The 16016-nt window shown below is 39.3% G+C and overlaps 3 protein-coding genes and 1 non-coding gene across 6 annotated transcripts; all 4 read right to left on the bottom strand.

Moving 5' to 3' along the window:
* Positions 1-1552: 1552 nt before the first annotated feature.
* Positions 1553-2520, bottom strand: LOC114822413 (G-type lectin S-receptor-like serine/threonine-protein kinase At2g19130). The gene is made up of 2 exons (XM_029096742.1): positions 2498-2520; positions 1553-2150 (listed from the first exon to the last, which is right to left on the bottom strand). Exons 1-2 carry the CDS (start codon positions 2518-2520, stop codon positions 1553-1555), a joined length of 621 nt encoding a protein of 206 aa, XP_028952575.1.
* A 255-nt stretch (positions 2521-2775) lies between these two features.
* Positions 2776-6216, bottom strand: LOC103404769 (G-type lectin S-receptor-like serine/threonine-protein kinase At4g27290). Of its 3 annotated transcripts, none has more exons than XM_008343728.4 (7): positions 4786-6216; positions 4550-4666; positions 4253-4419; positions 3894-4104; positions 3541-3778; positions 3317-3467; positions 2776-3230 (listed from the first exon to the last, which is right to left on the bottom strand). In XM_008343728.4, exons 1-7 carry the CDS (start codon positions 6038-6040, stop codon positions 2919-2921), a joined length of 2451 nt encoding a protein of 816 aa, XP_008341950.3. In that variant the 5' UTR covers positions 6041-6216; the 3' UTR covers positions 2776-2918. The 3 variants fall into 3 exon arrangements, with proteins under 3 accessions (XP_008341950.3, XP_008341949.3, XP_008341951.3); XM_008343727.4 differs by having other exon boundaries at positions 4550-4672; positions 4786-6176; XM_008343729.4 differs by lacking the exon at positions 4550-4666 and having other exon boundaries at positions 4786-6176.
* Positions 6217-13055: 6839 nt separating this feature from the next.
* Positions 13056-13830, bottom strand: LOC139193314 (S-locus-specific glycoprotein S13-like). The gene is made up of 2 exons (XM_070816300.1): positions 13509-13830; positions 13056-13390 (listed from the first exon to the last, which is right to left on the bottom strand). Exons 1-2 carry the CDS (start codon positions 13828-13830, stop codon positions 13056-13058), a joined length of 657 nt encoding a protein of 218 aa, XP_070672401.1.
* Positions 13831-14910: 1080 nt separating this feature from the next.
* Positions 14911-15003, bottom strand: TRNAY-GUA (transfer RNA tyrosine (anticodon GUA)). The gene is made up of 2 exons: positions 14967-15003; positions 14911-14946 (listed from the first exon to the last, which is right to left on the bottom strand). It is a non-coding gene; the product is annotated as a tRNA-Tyr (tRNA).
* Between the last annotated feature and the right edge of the window lie 1013 nt (positions 15004-16016).

The raw sequence follows: 16016 nt of genomic DNA, 5'->3' as shown, positions 1-16016 counted from the left end.
AACCCCAAAAACACCTAACTTTGCTAAAACATCTCCCTACGTCAAGAAAAACCCAATGAAATACCTTTTCAACATACCAAGTCATATTGACAAAAAACAATCCCCAGAAAAAATAGCCAAAACAATTATCTACCCCCAAATTTCCATCATATCCCAACTGAATCTTTCAAAACTCTCAAATATTATCAAGCAATTCTCAGTGAGACCGAAAGCATTGCTATCAAACCCATTTATAGCACCACTCATCAAAACAAAATCCTTTACCATTCTTTCCATATCAGAAGATTTCTTAGTGAACAGGAATGGAGACTCCCCCTTTATCACACCAAACAACTTCACACCCCAAATCATCTCATTCCAAACAACAAAATAGTTATTTTGACTACATTCAAGCATGGACCAATATATTTTTACACCAAACATCTGACTTTAGTCATTTTTGGTTCATCACATTTTACAAAAGTTTCAGGTTAAACTTTCCAGCATGGCTTCCCAATTGGTGGTCAGCCTATGGCCCAACAGCCAGCTTACTACCTGAAGATCTCATGCAAATTCTTTAATTTGGTTTCCAAAAGCAGTTTGACCGAAGCCGTTTCGACGATAGAATCACTCTTCTTTCATTGTTTATGGCAAAATACAAGGTCCCTTGGATCATGAAATGGAATTACGAGATTGAAACAGGTCAAGTTTACAGAGCTCGGTGGGTTAAATGGTGGCATAAATTCGATTACGGAAAAATTATCAGTTTAGTCTCATCAGAATTTCTGATTGAACATGGTCCAATGGTATCTCCACCACCAACAACAAAGGCATTGCCAGAAATTCCAAAAAATACCCAATCCTTATCAAACATTAGTCCTTCATCCTCCCTCAAAGGAAAATCTAAATTATCCAGATCCTCCAAAACATCAAGTTCGAAAAAGAAAGAGAAATCCTCACAGCTCATGAAAATGGCAGATAAGCTTATAGCAGAAGCAGCTTTGCTGCGCAATGATGATGAAGAGCCAAGTTTAGAATCTTCAAACGCTTTGTCTCAACCAGCCAAGTGGGCAGATTACCAGGATGCCCAAGACTCGTTTGATTAGTAAAATTCAAAATGTAATGATTTGTAATCATTTTTAAGTTTTACCCATGTAAATCCTACAGTAGAAGCCATGTGATTTTCACAATGAAAGCAGCATCAGCAGTAGCAGCAATCATTCCGACAAGACACTATTTATGAATAGTAAAATCACTTTTTACTATTCATCCATCAATTCAGCAGAAGCAGCTTGAATCCACAGTGAAAACATCATCATTCGCCATCCTTCACACACACACACACACACTTATTTAGTATTATGTTTTTCATTTGATTATTTATTGGTTTAAAATATATTTTCCTTAACGGGTAATAGGTCGGGTCATATTACCTGTTAATATTATCGTGTCGATTTAGGGTCGGTTATTTTACCCGTTTATTTTAACAAGTATTACACGACACGACTCATTAAGATATCGGGTATGACACAAAAATGATACAAACACGGAAAACACAACATGAATACCAGGTCTAATCTCGGTTCATCTCAAGAGAGAAAAGACCTGGTGAAGTATCCTCGGAATTCTTCCATGAAGTGAGAATTTGGGTTTGTTTGGTAATTTTGTTGAATCCAATTTTACCTCCGGGTAACCATGTATGAGTCGGATGATCAAAGCTTTGCCATAAAGGCTCTGAGGATGAAATAGATTCATCAAAGAATGCAAGATTCCCACTATCCAATAGAACTGCTTTTACTGAAGAGAAGTTGTTGGAGGTCACATTTGTGGACCAAACTGGAGTTTTTGACTCATTGGAGGGAAGTAAATTACCGTCTAAGATCCTCAACACTGAAGAAAATTTATCGAAGACCGGTTGCTCCCTATTCGCCACCCAAACTATGGTACTCGCAGATACCACTTGGTTGTAGTACCATGTACTGATGTAGTAGCGGCCACCTAATTCGAAGAAACCGAGCTCAAAAATCCCACCTGCAGAGACAATGGTTTGATCACCGGAGAGAGATTGGTTTGCAGTGACGGAGTCAGTTGCACTGGAAACATGGAGCTTGAGAAATAGGCATAAAAAATAGCTGAAAGCACCAAACTTTGCTTGGTTTTGGTACCCATGGCTGCACAAAACAAATCTGCAAACAAGTCCAGTTTGGTATTAGAGCTTCCAAGTTCATGGAAAAATAAAGAAAGACTTGGATTATTCAAAGTCAACTATTTAAGGGTCAAGTCACGCGCTAAAGACCATTTGGATCAAATGACTTTATATGTAGATTCATGTATTTAAAACGGCAAATCTTTTTCAAATCTCATTTGTTTGACTATTGGAGGATTAATAAGAGAGATTTTTCAGGATGATCGGTATACGGAGTGGTACATCACATGTAATTATAGAAATAATAAGATATGTGTGTTAAAAAGTTAATAATTTAAAAAATAAAATTTCTCACCGCTAATATAAAAATACTTCCCGGGCCCCGCCTCCGCCATAGCACGATATTGTCCGCTTTGGGCTCCGACCACGCCCTCACGGTTTTGTTTCTAGGAATGCACTCGAGCAGAACTTCCATGTGGGTCACCCATCATGGGAATGCTCTGGCCCATTCTTGTTTAACTTCGGAGTTCCTATGGAACCGGAAGCCAGTAAGCTCTAAAAATGCCTCGTGCTATTTGGAGGTGGGCATGTACATTTAAGGCATAGATGATCCACTCCCCTGGACGATGCGGGATCTACCATCTTCCGTCTTTGTTTAAAACAGATATACATCATGGCAAACTCAAGGATCTACAATTTCTGATATGGAAAAGAAGAGTTGAATGTGATAGTGCTTTTCTTAAGGTTTACATATTTAATTTTGACGTTCACAAAACGAAACATGACTGAACCTCTATCGACCTTCTGGCAAACTAACAGTGAGTTCATTGTTCGAAAACCTGGCAGATGATTGAGGAGAAGAACCAACAGCACAGGCACTCTTATGTATTGAGAAAGCAGGCTCTTTGAAGGGTGGAAGTGATGTAGCTTCATTGTTGTGCAACATACAAATTACCGAAGACATTGATGGTCGATCTGCTGGAGCTTCTTGAACACACAATAGCCCTACATGGATACACCTCAAATCTTCATCAAGCTGGCACGTTTCCCTTAACAATTCATCAATAACCTCGATTTCTCTTCCTTCTTTCCATAACCTCCATGCCTAAGGAAAATAACATGTATATAAACGCATCAGTCTTGCAGGGCTTAAAAAGAGGAGGGACATAAACTAGGAGTTCTAGTACTTACCCATCCAGCAAGTGTAAGCGGATCTTCAAAACGATGAAAAGCAGAATTCCGCTTTCCACTCACAATCTCTAAGAGTAACACTCCAAAGCTAAACACATCCAATTTTTCTGAAAAATGGCCATAGAGGGCATACTCGGGAGACATATAACCGCTGCAAGAATGGTAGAGAAGTCAACATTAAAGACTGCATAAGGTTTACATATGAAGGAAACATTGTAACTTACTATGTCCCAACAACCCTGTTTGTATTTGCCTCAGTTTGATCCATCCCGAAAATTTTTGCCATCCCAAAGTCTGAAATTTTGGGTTTCATTGTTTCATCCAACAGAACGTTGCTTGCTTTTAGGTCCCTGTGAATAATTTTCAATCTAGAATATTTGTGGATATAAAGAACTCCTTGAGCCACACCTTCTATAATTCGAAAGCGTGTACGCCAATCCAGTTTTGTCCTTTCAGATGAATCTGATTGCACAAACCGTAAAGAAGAAAGATTTTAATGTTGCAAAAAGGCAATAAAATGTGATGCTCTGGAAGTCGACAATATGAAAGAATATTGGTAGAAGTGGAGAGCATATACCAAACAAAAATTTGTCCAAACTTCGATTGGGCATGTATTCATAGATCAATATCATTTCCTCGTCTTCAATACAGCAACCCAACAGCCTAACAAGATTGGTATGTTGGAGCTTGGCTATAAGCTTTAACTCATTCATGAACTCCTGATGCCCTTGCCCTGACTTCTTTGACAACCTTTTTATGGCTACTTCTTCATTTGCAATCAAAATCCCCTGTAGAGGATGGAAAATTCCAGAATAAAGGAACCGCTATACTCCTTAACGATGAAACTTAATTTGGGACATCGATAAGAAATATTCAAAAGAAATGATGAACAACTATTAATGTGCTAGCATGCAGTGCACACGGTGGAAGGGTCACCTTATAAACAGGACCAAATCCTCCCTCTCCGAGTTTATTAGCTTCAGAGAAGTTATTTGTAGCAGCTGCTAAACTCCTTAAACTGAAGAGTGGTAGTTCGGGGTCATTCTTTCCACCTCTAAGGCTAAAATTTCTTATAGCCTCGCTTATGCTCCTTCCTACGCTCCCTGTTTGAGTCTAATTGTTATAGCACCATTCGTTTGTGTGTAGCCCACATGAGAGAGAGAGAGAGAGAGAGAGAGAGAGAGAGAGAGAGAGAGAGAGAGAGAGAGAGACGGTGGCGTGTGGTAGTACTACCTTCATCTCTCAATGTTTTTTTCCACAATAAATAGCCAAAAATTATTGTAAGCAATCCTGCTGTTGTTGAGACTATTGGGATTACAAGGAACAGCTTATCAACATGACCCTTACCGCCTGCAACTAACAAAAAAGGCTCCAACTAATGATCATTTTCTGGCTAAATTTTGTTCTCTCCTGTCTGCTAAGAATATAAATTGACACAGAAAACAGCAAAAGAAACTAAACTAACATACCTTGATCAGAGCGGTGAACACGAATATACATGGTTTGCCCAAGCCAATGATTCTCTACAAGATCCGTCAAGTCATCAAGCCATGTCAAGCATTTTACAGTACCTCCTTTTATCACATTTGAATAGGCATAAGCTGTGCAAGAGCAGTTCCGTAGGCATTCAGATTCACACTCTCTCGTACTCATATTTCCTAAAATAATAGCATGATCCGGCAGTTTCATTTTCTCAAACTTCTCAAACCCTTCCCCTTTATCACATGTCAATGCCTTTTCCCGAACACAACCACCGGGCCAGTCCCCCTGAGCCGATTGTTTATGTAATTCGGTCCTAAAACCTTTCAAACACTTGCATTGTGACGAGAGGAGATCACTGTTTTTATCACAGGCTCCATATGGACCGCATGCAGCATAAAAATCACATTTATTAATAGGTTCTTCCCATGCTTTAAACCATGTCTTAATTGTATCAGATTCAGTCCACAGCTGCAGATTTAACTCACCTGCTGGGCTCAAAACGACCCTCAGTTTTAGAGAGCTATCTGACACACCAAAAGTAAGATCAATCTCATTAGCATCGAAATTGTAAGAAAGGAACCCTCCACTTTGATTTCTAAAGTATCTTTTAACCTCCTTGCCAAACTGAACAGCACTTCTCCAATATGTAGCATTTCCCTTCCAAATAATTAGCTGCAGGGGAACTTTCGGATCAATGCCTGCGCTGAACATTCCGGGTTGTGGATCATCTAGTGCTGCCCAGGAAGTAAGACGCGATTGTTGGCCTGTTATTTTGTTCAGGCTAAGCTTCATACCGGGCAATAATGTGTCAGAGGGATGATGGAAGCTCTGCCACAAAACGTCTTGTACAAATATTAGTCGAAGGTTTCCACTATCCATCAATACAGCAGTTGTGGCATTCATTGCAGAAGCTGGTATCGATGCATTAGACGACCAGACTTGTTTTCTAGTCATCCCATCTAACACCACAAGATTTCCATCAGCGCTAAACATCAAAACACCCGGAGAATCTAGAGGGGATCCTCTGTTGGCAACCCATACTTTCGGGTTCTTTGGGATTTGGTTGTACCATATTCCAAGAAAGAATTTCTTAGAATTTTCAGGACTGAAGAACCCTAATGCAAATGTTCCACTAGAAGAAATCAAGGTCTGGTCTGCGCTGAGAGATTCTTCTGGTATCAAGGTGTCTAGGCTTGTACAAACAGATGGGAGAAACATAAAAACACAAAGGATCCACCCCATTCACCTACAGAGAGCCGGAGGGAGAAGGAGAAGAAGAAGAAGTGATCAACAATAATTTGTCAGCACAACTAGTGAAAGTACACACCCTACTGCGAATGAACATCATTACTTTCTTTAGTCTAGAGAGGGATCTCAAATTGCACTGTTCAAATGAATAGTGTTTGGGTCCGAATTTCATTTTATTTACGGCCATACCATTGCTTTAAAGAATGGCCTTTGTGGGTTTGGGCTCCGGGTGGGGTTTGTTTTGGTTGGCTACAATTGTTTTTGGCGGATGGGGATGGAGTTTGGGCACCAAATCACCGACAGAGAGCAGGGGGTGGCCTGCAGATTGTTTAATTCATCAGCAGTTTATTGTTTTGCCTAGTGGAAAAGTCCAGTCTTGGTGTATCCTCTGACTCAACTTTAAAATGATTTCTTGATTGTTGAACAACATCCTGGAAGAAAGATAAGTTTCCATCATAAAATTAATTGGCAATATAAGGAATAGTCCAACCTTCTATAAGCCCATGCAAGGGGAGTAGTCCAATCTTTTATAAGCCCATGCAAGATCTCTCATCTCATCCCTTCTCCCATCAATGGAAGACTTATTATCAACACGCCCCCTCACGTGTGACGAATTTTCGAGCCTAACACATAGACAATACAACGGGATGGCGTGGAGCACATGTGGCCGTTTGGCTTCACACGTGGGACAACCTGCTCTAATATCATGATGAAATTGGAGTTCTATCATAAAACCAATTGGCCACATGAAAAGTAGCTCAAGACCATATAAGCTCATAGCAAGGCATGTCCCTCACCGATGTGAAACAAACTTTTCCTCACATCATCCAATCTCAACACGTTCCTGCACGTGTGACTGATTTTCTAGCTTACACGTGGACAACAACTAGGTGACGTGTGAGCACGTGTGACCTTTGGGCTTTCACATGAGAAACAACCTGCTCTGATACCATAAAAAAAGTTGAGTATACACCATAAAACCAATTGGCAATAAGCCCATGCAAGGTCCTCGTCAATGTGAGACTCATTCTACAATCCTTTCCTCCTTTCTAAAGCTCATTTTCATTATTTTAGATCAGACCGACTCACTCCACTCTCTCTCTCTATCTCTGATTCTGGGTTCCGTTCTGCCATTTTTGCTTCTGAAGAAACCTAATTGCAGGTTTCTTTTCCATTTCCAAGCTTCTGTTATGCTTTGCGCTGCTGTATTTTCTGTTGTTAATGAGGCTCGATTGAATTATGCATCAATTTGATTGAAATATGCATCAACTTGATTGATTATGCTGCTGTATTCTCTCTCTGCATTTTTTCTTTTTCTCTTTTTAATGAGGCTCAATTAGGGATGAGCAACAGTTATGGCAGGCGGGTAACCGCGGTTATTTATCCATAACCGTTTATTCTCATACCCGCATAACCGTTTACCCGTTGGGTAATTGTCTAAACGGTTATTCTTATACCCATAACCGTTTATAAATGGTTAACTATACCCATAACCGTGTACCCATTTAACCGTAACCGTTTAGTACCCGTTTACCCATTTATCATTTTTAAACCCGTTTATCCTTTCTTTTTTACCATTTACTCCTTTTTCACCCGTCTACTTGTTTTTTTAATAACTTGAAAATTAAAAAAGAAAAAATTGTCATAATTTTGTTTTTCTAACAATTAAACATTGTTATAGGTACATTCATCATACATTTCTGCATTTTAATTTTTTAAGTCCGTATATCATTCCAATAATTAAAATAATAGTTTACAGACGATATTTTTAACTGTTAGCAATGAAGGTAATATAAAATTTGCTAAGTATTCTTGGGTTACGAAAACTGTTAAAAGACAGTATTCTTGAGTTATTTGACTCGAAATGTAAAATATTAACATAATATATATAATGGACCATGAAATTTAAAGTGATTAAGGAAAACTATATTATATTAGTTATAGAAATCATGCACTATAATCAATGGCATTGATCTAAGTTTTGTCCGATAGGGAACATGGTTTGTGTTAATTTTACATATATAAAATAAATGGGTAAATGGTTACCCGTTTATAACCGCGGTTAATACTCATAACCGCCCATTTAAATTTCGCAGGTAAACGGTTATACCCATAACCGTTTATTTATCTAAACGGTTACCCATAACCGTAATCTTGAAATTTAAATGGACTGATAACCGCGGTTACCCATAACCGATGGGTATTTGCCCATCCCTAGGCTCTATGCTGCTATACCAAAATGATGAAATATTCATTTTTAATGATAGTTTTATAATTGGGTATGTTTTAATTCGGTGTTTTAATTTGATCAGTGTGATTTTTTGTGATTAGGATTTAGGACCTAGGTAACTTGGTTGATTAGGAATTTATGTGTTTACCTCCTGATCAAACAAACTTAGTTGGGAGCCATGAACACGAATATAAATATCTCGTTGCCCGACAAGTTGATTGTCTACAAGATCCATCAAGTCACCGTACCATATCTGTTTCGTTCTCGCACTTACATATGCATAAGCTGTGCAAGAGCGGTTATGGAGGCATTCAGATTTACACTCGCTCATAACTTTATTTTCTAGCATAATACCATGATCTGGTAGTTTCACATCCTCCAACTTTGAGAACACTTCTCCGTTCGCACACCGGTACCTTTTCTGGAACACAACCACCGGACCAATCCCCCATATTCCATTGTTCTTGAAATTTTGGCCTAAAACCTATCAAACACTAGCATGGTGATGCGAGAGGTTCATTTTTCCTGTACTGCAGGCACCGTTTGGACCGCAAGGAGCATAAAAATCACATTGACTAACAGGCATGCTCCACCCTGCCATGTACTATGTCATCTGTCCACTTAAGTAGATCAATCCGCCCAGTTGGATTCACCTTAAGCCTTAATTTTATTGAACTGCCTGAGACACCATAAGAAACATACTCATCATCGTCAAACTTGTAAGCAACGGTATAAGCGTTTCCATTTGATGATGGATCATTTTCGCCAGAAAAATCAAATCCTCCCTCTGTCTGCTTCGAAATCTTTGTTGCATAAGGTTTAGTACATAACTAAAACATGTGCAGTATAACACTTACCGTGTGTCAACAATCTTGTTAGTATTTGCATCAGTTTGATACTCTGATTGATTCATCCCAAAAATCTTCCCGTCTCTGTTTAAAATAGATATTCATTATAACAAAATCAAGGATCTACAGTTTCTGATATGGAAAGGAAGAGTTGAATGTCATAGTTTTATTCTTGAGGTTTACATAGTTAATTTTGACGTTCACAAAACGAAATATGAACCTCTATTGACCTTCTGGCAAACTAACAGTGAGTTCATTGTTCGAAAAACTGGCAGGTGTTAGAGAAGAACAACCAACAGCACCGGCACCCCTATGTATTGAGAATGCAGGTTCTTTGGATGGTGGAAGTGATGTAGCTTCATTGCTCTGCAGCATACGAATTACCGAAGACATTGTTGGTGGAAATGATGAAGAACTATTAATGTGCTAGTATGTAGTGCACACAGTGGAAGGGTCACCTTATAAACAGGACCAAATCCTCCCTCTCCAAGTTTATTAGCTTCAGAGAAGTTGTTTGTAGCAGCTACTATACTCCTTAACCTAAAGAGTGGTAGTTCGGGGTCATTCTTTCCACCTCCAAGGCTAAAATTTCTTATAGCCTCGCTTACGCTCCTTCCTACGCTCCCTGTTTGAGTCTAATTGTTATAGCACCATTCGTTTGTGTGCAAATTGGTGCCTGCAGAAAAGAGAGAGAGAGAGAGAGAGAGAGAGAGAGAGAGAGAGAGAGAGAGAGGGTGGTGTGTGCGTGCGTGTGGTAGCACTACCTTCTTTTCTCAATGTTTTCTTCCACAATAAATAGCCAAAAATTATCGTAAGCAAGAGACTGTTGGGATTACAAGGGACAGCTTATCAACATGACCCTTACCGCCTGCAACTAACAAAAAAGGCTCCAACTAATGATCATTTTCTTGTTGAATTTTGTTGTCTCTTGTCTGCTAAGAATACAAATTGACACAGAAAACAGCAAAAGAAACTAAACTGACATGCCTTGATCAGAGCGGTGAACATGAATATATATGGTTTGCCCAAGCCCATGATTCTCTACAAGATCCGTCAAGTCATCAAGCCGTGTCAAGCATTTTACAGTACCTCCTTCTATCACATTTGAATAGGCATAAGATGTGCAAGAGCAGTTCCGTAGGCATTCAGATTCACACTCACTCGTTCTCATATTTTCTAAAATAATAGCATGATCCGGCAGTTTCATGTTAAAGATCAACACCAGCCCATTAAGATCAGTCGATACAAAGGAGCAAGATTATTCTAGTTCAAACATGCATGGTTTTCTCTAGAAGATTATATAATGGGAATATGCTAGAAAACTCTAGCAAAGAAGGTTGTTCCTTAAGTTGGTGGAAGATTCTAAAAGAATGGTGAGGTTTCCACCAACATGCAAGATTAGTGTAGATAATTCTAGCTTGGGAAGTTAGTAGAATTATCTAGATAACTCTAGCATGATGTTTCCATGCTTCTCCAAGGTTCCATCCATGCCTATAAAAGGAGAAGGCATCCACACCATTTGTATCAACCAAGTAACCAAGTAACCAACCAACAAGAAAGTAGCCAAGTAGGCAACCAAGTGAGAGTGATAAGTAAGAATAGTCTTGTAGGAGTGTGAGTGATCTAGAGTTTGTCTCTAGAAAGTGAGTGAGTGTCATTGCTTTTAAAGTGTCTTTGTGTCCTTTTGAGTGTTGTAATATTTTGTATGTGTAATACAAGTAATTTGTTTCCTTGTATTGTCTCTCCAACACTTGTGTTAGAGTTATGTACTCTAAGTTTTTCCCCAACAATTGGTATCAGAGTGGTACTATCAGGGACCATCTCTAGTGAAGTTTTTGAGAATCGTGAGAAGTTTTGTACTTCGCAAGATTATTCGTTAAGCTTGTTCGGTTTATCGAAGTTCTGCCGACACGATGGGAGATCTTCAAGTTGTTTGAGGAATCAAGAAGTTGAACAACAAAAATTATAACACATGGGCGACGTGTATGGAGTCTTACCTATAAGGCCAAGATCTTTGGGATGTCGTCGGCAGTAATGAAGTTACGTAGCCGAAAGAAGACACTAGTGGCATTTTGAGGAAATGGAAGATCAAGGCAGGTAAGGCCATATTTGCCTTAAAAACCACAGTTGAAGATGACATGTTAGAGCACATACGGAAGGCCAAGACACCAAAAGAAGCGTGGGACACCTTCGCCACACTCTTTTCAAAAAGGAATGATACAAGACTCTAACTTCTCAAGAACGAGCTGTTATCGATGGCCCAACGAGACATGATGATTGCCGAATATTTCCACAAGGTAAAGTCTATTTGCCGTGAAATTTCTGAGTTAGATCCTAGTGCTACCATTGTAGAATCCAAGATAAAAAGAATAATTATCCATGGATTGAGACCGGAATAAAGAGGCTTCGTTTCCGCTGTACAAGGATGGCCGACCCAACCATCACTTGTTGAGTTTGAGAATTTGCTTGCCGATCAAGAAGCTTTGGCAAAGCAAATGGGAGGGGTCTCGTCAAGAGGTGAGGAGGAAGCACTCTACACCAAAAGTAAAGGCAACTTTAAGCAGCATGCTGGTGGTGGATCTAAAAGAAATGATGACAAGGGAAAAGGTCATCAAGGATGAGAGAGTTCTCGACCAGGGGGAGCTTCAAAGTATCACGGCAACCATGGTCAGTCCCAGAATAATAAAAGGTTTGAGGGCAAGTGTTACAATTGTGGAAAGAAGGGCCACATGGCAAAGGATTGTTGGTTCAAAAAGCCCGTGGATAGTAACGTCGCCAACTCAGAGAAGAAAAGTGAAGATGATTGGGACGCCGTAGCATATCTAGCTATGAAGGAAGAATGGGACGCTGAATCATCTTCTTCATGGTGCTCAATGAGGTGATGCCTGACTCGAGAGAGGTTGAAAATACATTGCAGGAGAAAATTGGAGACAAATCTGCCAAAATCCAATTGAGTCTAGATGAGCTTGAGGAATTGCTTGATGGTGACGATGTCAAGCAAGAAGTACCTAAGAGTCCTTGGCAAGTGGGTGTGTATCAACCACCAGGAGAAGTTAGACCTAGTGAAGTGGAAGTACCAACTCCACGATCACAACTAAGAAGGTCAATGGGAATACCGAAGTCAAATCCCAAATGCGCCAACGCAGGCATAGTAGAAGAAACAAGTGAAGCTGAGATGCGTAAAGAAGAATCACAGACTTCTGAGTGGCACATAGCTGGGAAAAGAGGATGCTACGTTAAAGAAATATCAAACTTGGGATCCAGTGGCAAGGCCAAGAGATTTGAAACCCATATCATGCAAATGGGTGTTCAAGATAACGTGTCGACTCAACGAGAAGAAAAGAATGAGCTGGTGTTGAAGGGGAGTGTTAAAGATCAACACCAGCCCATTAAGATCAGTCAGTACAAAGGAACTAGATTATTCTAATTCAAACATGCATGGTTTTCTCTAGAAGATTCTATAATGGGAATATGCTAGAAAACTCTAGCAAAGAAGGTTGTTCCTTAAGTTGGTGGAAGATTTTAGAAGAATGGTGAGGTTTCCACCAACATGCAAGATTAGTGTAGATAATTCTAACTTGGGAAGTTAGTAGAATTATCTAGATAACTCTAGCATGATGTTTCCATGCTTCTCCAAGGTTCCATCCATGCCTATAAAAGGAGAAGGCATCCACACCATTTGTATCAACCAAGTAACCAAGTAACCAACCAACAAGAAAGTAGCCAAGTAGGCAACCAAGTGAGAGTGAGAAGTAAGAATAGTCTTGTAGGAGTGTGAGTGATCTAGAGTTTGTCTCTAGAAAGTGAGTGAGTGTCATTGTTTCTAAAGTGTCTTTGTGTCCTTTTGAGTGTTGTAATATTTTGTATGTGTAATACAAGTAATTTGTTTACTTGTATTGTCTCTCCAACACTTGTGTTAAAGTTGTGTACTCTAAGTTTTTCCCCAACATTTCATCTCCTCAAACTTCTCAAACCCTTCCCCTTTATCACATCTCAAGGCCTTTTCCCGAACACAACCACCGGGCCAGTCCCCCATAGCCCATTGTTTATGTAATTCTGTCCTAAAACCTTTCGAACACTTGCATTGTGACGAGAGGGTATCACCGTTATTATCACAGGTGCTATATGGACCGCATTCAGCATAAAAGTCACGTTTATTAAGAGGCTCTCTCCACACTTCAAGCCATCTCCTACTTTTATCATTCCACAGCAGCAGATTGAACTGACCTGTTGGACTCAAAACGGCCCTAATTTTTACAGAGCTATCTGACGCACCAAAAGTAAAATCAATCTTATTAGCATCGAAATTGTGAGCAACGTAAAAGAATTCTCCACTTTGATTTCTAAAGAATGGGTTTGCATCCTTGCAAAAGCAAATTAGCACTTCTCCAATACGTAGCATTTCCCTTCCAGTTAATTAGCTGCCTGGGAAGTTTCGGATCAATGCCTACGCTGAACAATCCGCGTTGTGGATCATCAAGTGCTGCCCAGGATGTAAGACACGCTTGTTGACCTGTTATTTTGTTCAGGCTAAGCTTCATACTAGGCAACAATGTGTCAGAGGGATGATCGAAGCTCTGCCACAAAATGTCTTGTTCAAATATTAGTTGAAGGTTTCCACTATCGATCAGTACAGCAGTTGTGGCATTCATTGCAGAAGCTGGTATTGATGCATTAGACGACCAGACAACTAGTTTTCTAGTCATTCCATCTACACCACAAGATTTCCATCAGCGCTAAGCGTCAAAACACCCGGAGAATCAAGAGGGGATCCTCTGTTGGCAACCCATACTTTCAGGTTCTTTGGGATTGTGTTGTACCATATTCCAAGGAAGAAATTCTTAGAATTTTCAGGACTGAAGAAGCCTAATGCAAATGTTCCCCTGTAAGAAATCAAGGTCTGGTCTGCGCCGACAGATTCTTCTAGCGCCAAGGTGTCTAGGCTTGTACAAACAGATGGGAGAAACATAAAAACACAAAGGATCCACCCTATTCTGCTACAGAGAGACAGATGGGAGAAGCATAATACCGTCTTAGGTGCTAACATAAGGGTTGGAGTAGGTCTAAGCGAGCAATAACAGAAATAAGTGCGTTCGATCTTAATTTGGTCATTTAGTAGGTCCAAAATATGAAGGATCATATGACCTTCTTCCACATTACCGAGGGAAAATTGGACCCAATAGCAGAAGAAGCGTGTTGGATCTTAATTTCTTCCAATGTCAAATATACAATGCATTTCCCCCCATTGCCAAAATGTTGAAACAAACAGACGACGTGCCTATTCTATTTCTGGGACATAAAGACCAAAACAAAAAAAAACCAATGCTAAATTGCAAGCAAAATCGTTAAGGCTAACACATGTACACCGCAAAAGGTGTGAAGTGGAGCACGTGGATCTGATTGTTAGGCTTCAGAAGCGATCCTCACAATTATTAACTGCTACATCTGGTAAAATGGTGCAACATCAGAAAAGTATTCGAAAAAGAAACAAGCGTCCTCTCTTCTTTTTTCTGTCAAAGAGAGATACGGAAACGTAACAAAGTCATAGGAGACGGCATGAACTTTGGACATGTACACACTGCAACTTGAACGACCATGGCCGCGACGAACGCGAGTTTTTGTTGAAACGTTGCTGGAGTAGGCATGTTGATGCAATGATCAGGAAAATTGGAAAATTTGACACCAAAAGAAAAAAGGGTAATTGGATTTGTTCTGCAGATTTGGATGGTACGAGAAATATTTTCTTAAATTGAAAGAAAAAGAAGTCATACGTGCCAAAAGTTACATCCGACCTGCCGGATTCGAACCAGCGACCTAAGGATGGCTGAGAGAATATTACCCACTACAGTCCTCCGCTCTACCAACTGAGCTAAGGTCGGATCGCTGTTGATTGTTTGGGAAATCGAATAATGTTAGGATATTGTGCCATGTGGCATCCTGTACAGTTGTCTTCTATTAACTAACAAGTTGTTAAAGTGCCATTAACAGATGTGTCAGCTGGTGATGTCAGCTTTATGAGATGGAAACGTATTGTATGAATTCAGATGAGAAATAAACTGTGTGGTGATTGTATTCTTGAGCATACGAGTCAAGGTTGAATGTTAGGTTTCTATCAAATAATCATTTGATTATCACAGAGAAAATTTCTTACATTTCGTCGTTTTATCGAAAATAATGTGTAGGTTTATTTGTTTAAAAGTTATAGTTAGATGAGTTAGATTTAATCTATCTATTACACAAATTTCAAAATTCACACACATTTAATGGCAATTAATAAGGTGGTGAGCTTACCACCACCTAAGAGGTTGAGCAAAATTATTTCCATTCCTTTTGGTCAAATCATACATCATCATATTAGATCACAAGCTTTTGCATTCACACAACTTTCTCAAAAATGGGTAACTACATAATTGTTTGTGTTAGCAGCGTAGATTAATAATCATGTTATTTTTTAGCTACGAGAAGAGAAATTTGAACTGGACCCCTCCCCACATTGAATCGCTATCAGAGTTCTGGTAAAGTAATGGTAGGAATTCACTGTTATGATTTACGTATTTGAATTATTGAGATTTTGTATTATTGTTCGAGCATTTATTTTAATTTGTTTGAATTTAGATTTTTATTAAAGTAGTTACGAGGCTTGAAGTTTGGAAATTAATTATTTAAAATTCATAGACCATTCGAGGTCACAATTTATATTTTCAAATAGAGCTCGATCTCACGAACACATAGGCGCAAACCGTTCATGAAACGGAGTTATAACGAAAGAGTTATTAAAGTTTAAAGTTAGGGATATTTTAGTAAATTTGGCCATCATTAAAAGGTTATAGATTTTCTGGAATGGTCAGATTGTGACATGGACGGCTGAGATGAAAAGAAAAGAAGAGGAAGG

This window comes from Malus domestica, chromosome 17, assembly GCF_042453785.1.
Source record: "Malus domestica chromosome 17, GDT2T_hap1".
Lineage (NCBI taxonomy): Eukaryota > Viridiplantae > Streptophyta > Magnoliopsida > Rosales > Rosaceae > Malus > Malus domestica.
Note: the sequence above shows the minus strand (reverse complement) of the source record. Positions and strands in the feature narration are given on the sequence as shown.

Excerpts from the sequence above, each read along its gene's own strand:
- LOC103404769 (XM_008343727.4), bottom strand. The coding sequence starts at position 6,040 with ATGGGGTGGATCCTTTGTGTTTTTATGTTTCTCCCATCTGTTTGTACA. Across the intron at positions 4,673-4,785 it reads TGTTCACCGCTCTGATCAAG|TTGCAGGCGGTAAGGGTCAT; the intron begins GTATGTTAGTTT and ends CTTTTTTGTTAG. Across the intron at positions 3,231-3,316 it reads CGCTTACACTTGCTGGATGG|GCATGGAGGTTATGGAAAGA; the intron begins GTAAGTACTAGA and ends TATTTTCCTTAG.
- LOC114822413 (XM_029096742.1), bottom strand. The coding sequence starts at position 2,520 with ATGGCGGAGGCGGGGCCCGGGAA. Across the intron at positions 2,151-2,497 it reads GCGGAGGCGGGGCCCGGGAA|CCATGGGTACCAAAACCAAG; the intron begins GTATTTTTATAT and ends TGTTTTGTGCAG.
- LOC139193314 (XM_070816300.1), bottom strand. The coding sequence starts at position 13,830 with ATGACTAGAAAACTAGTTGTCTGGTCGTCTAATGCATCAATACCAGCT. Across the intron at positions 13,391-13,508 it reads AAATGCTACGTATTGGAGAA|ATAGCTCTGTAAAAATTAGG; the intron begins GTGCTAATTTGC and ends TTGGTGCGTCAG.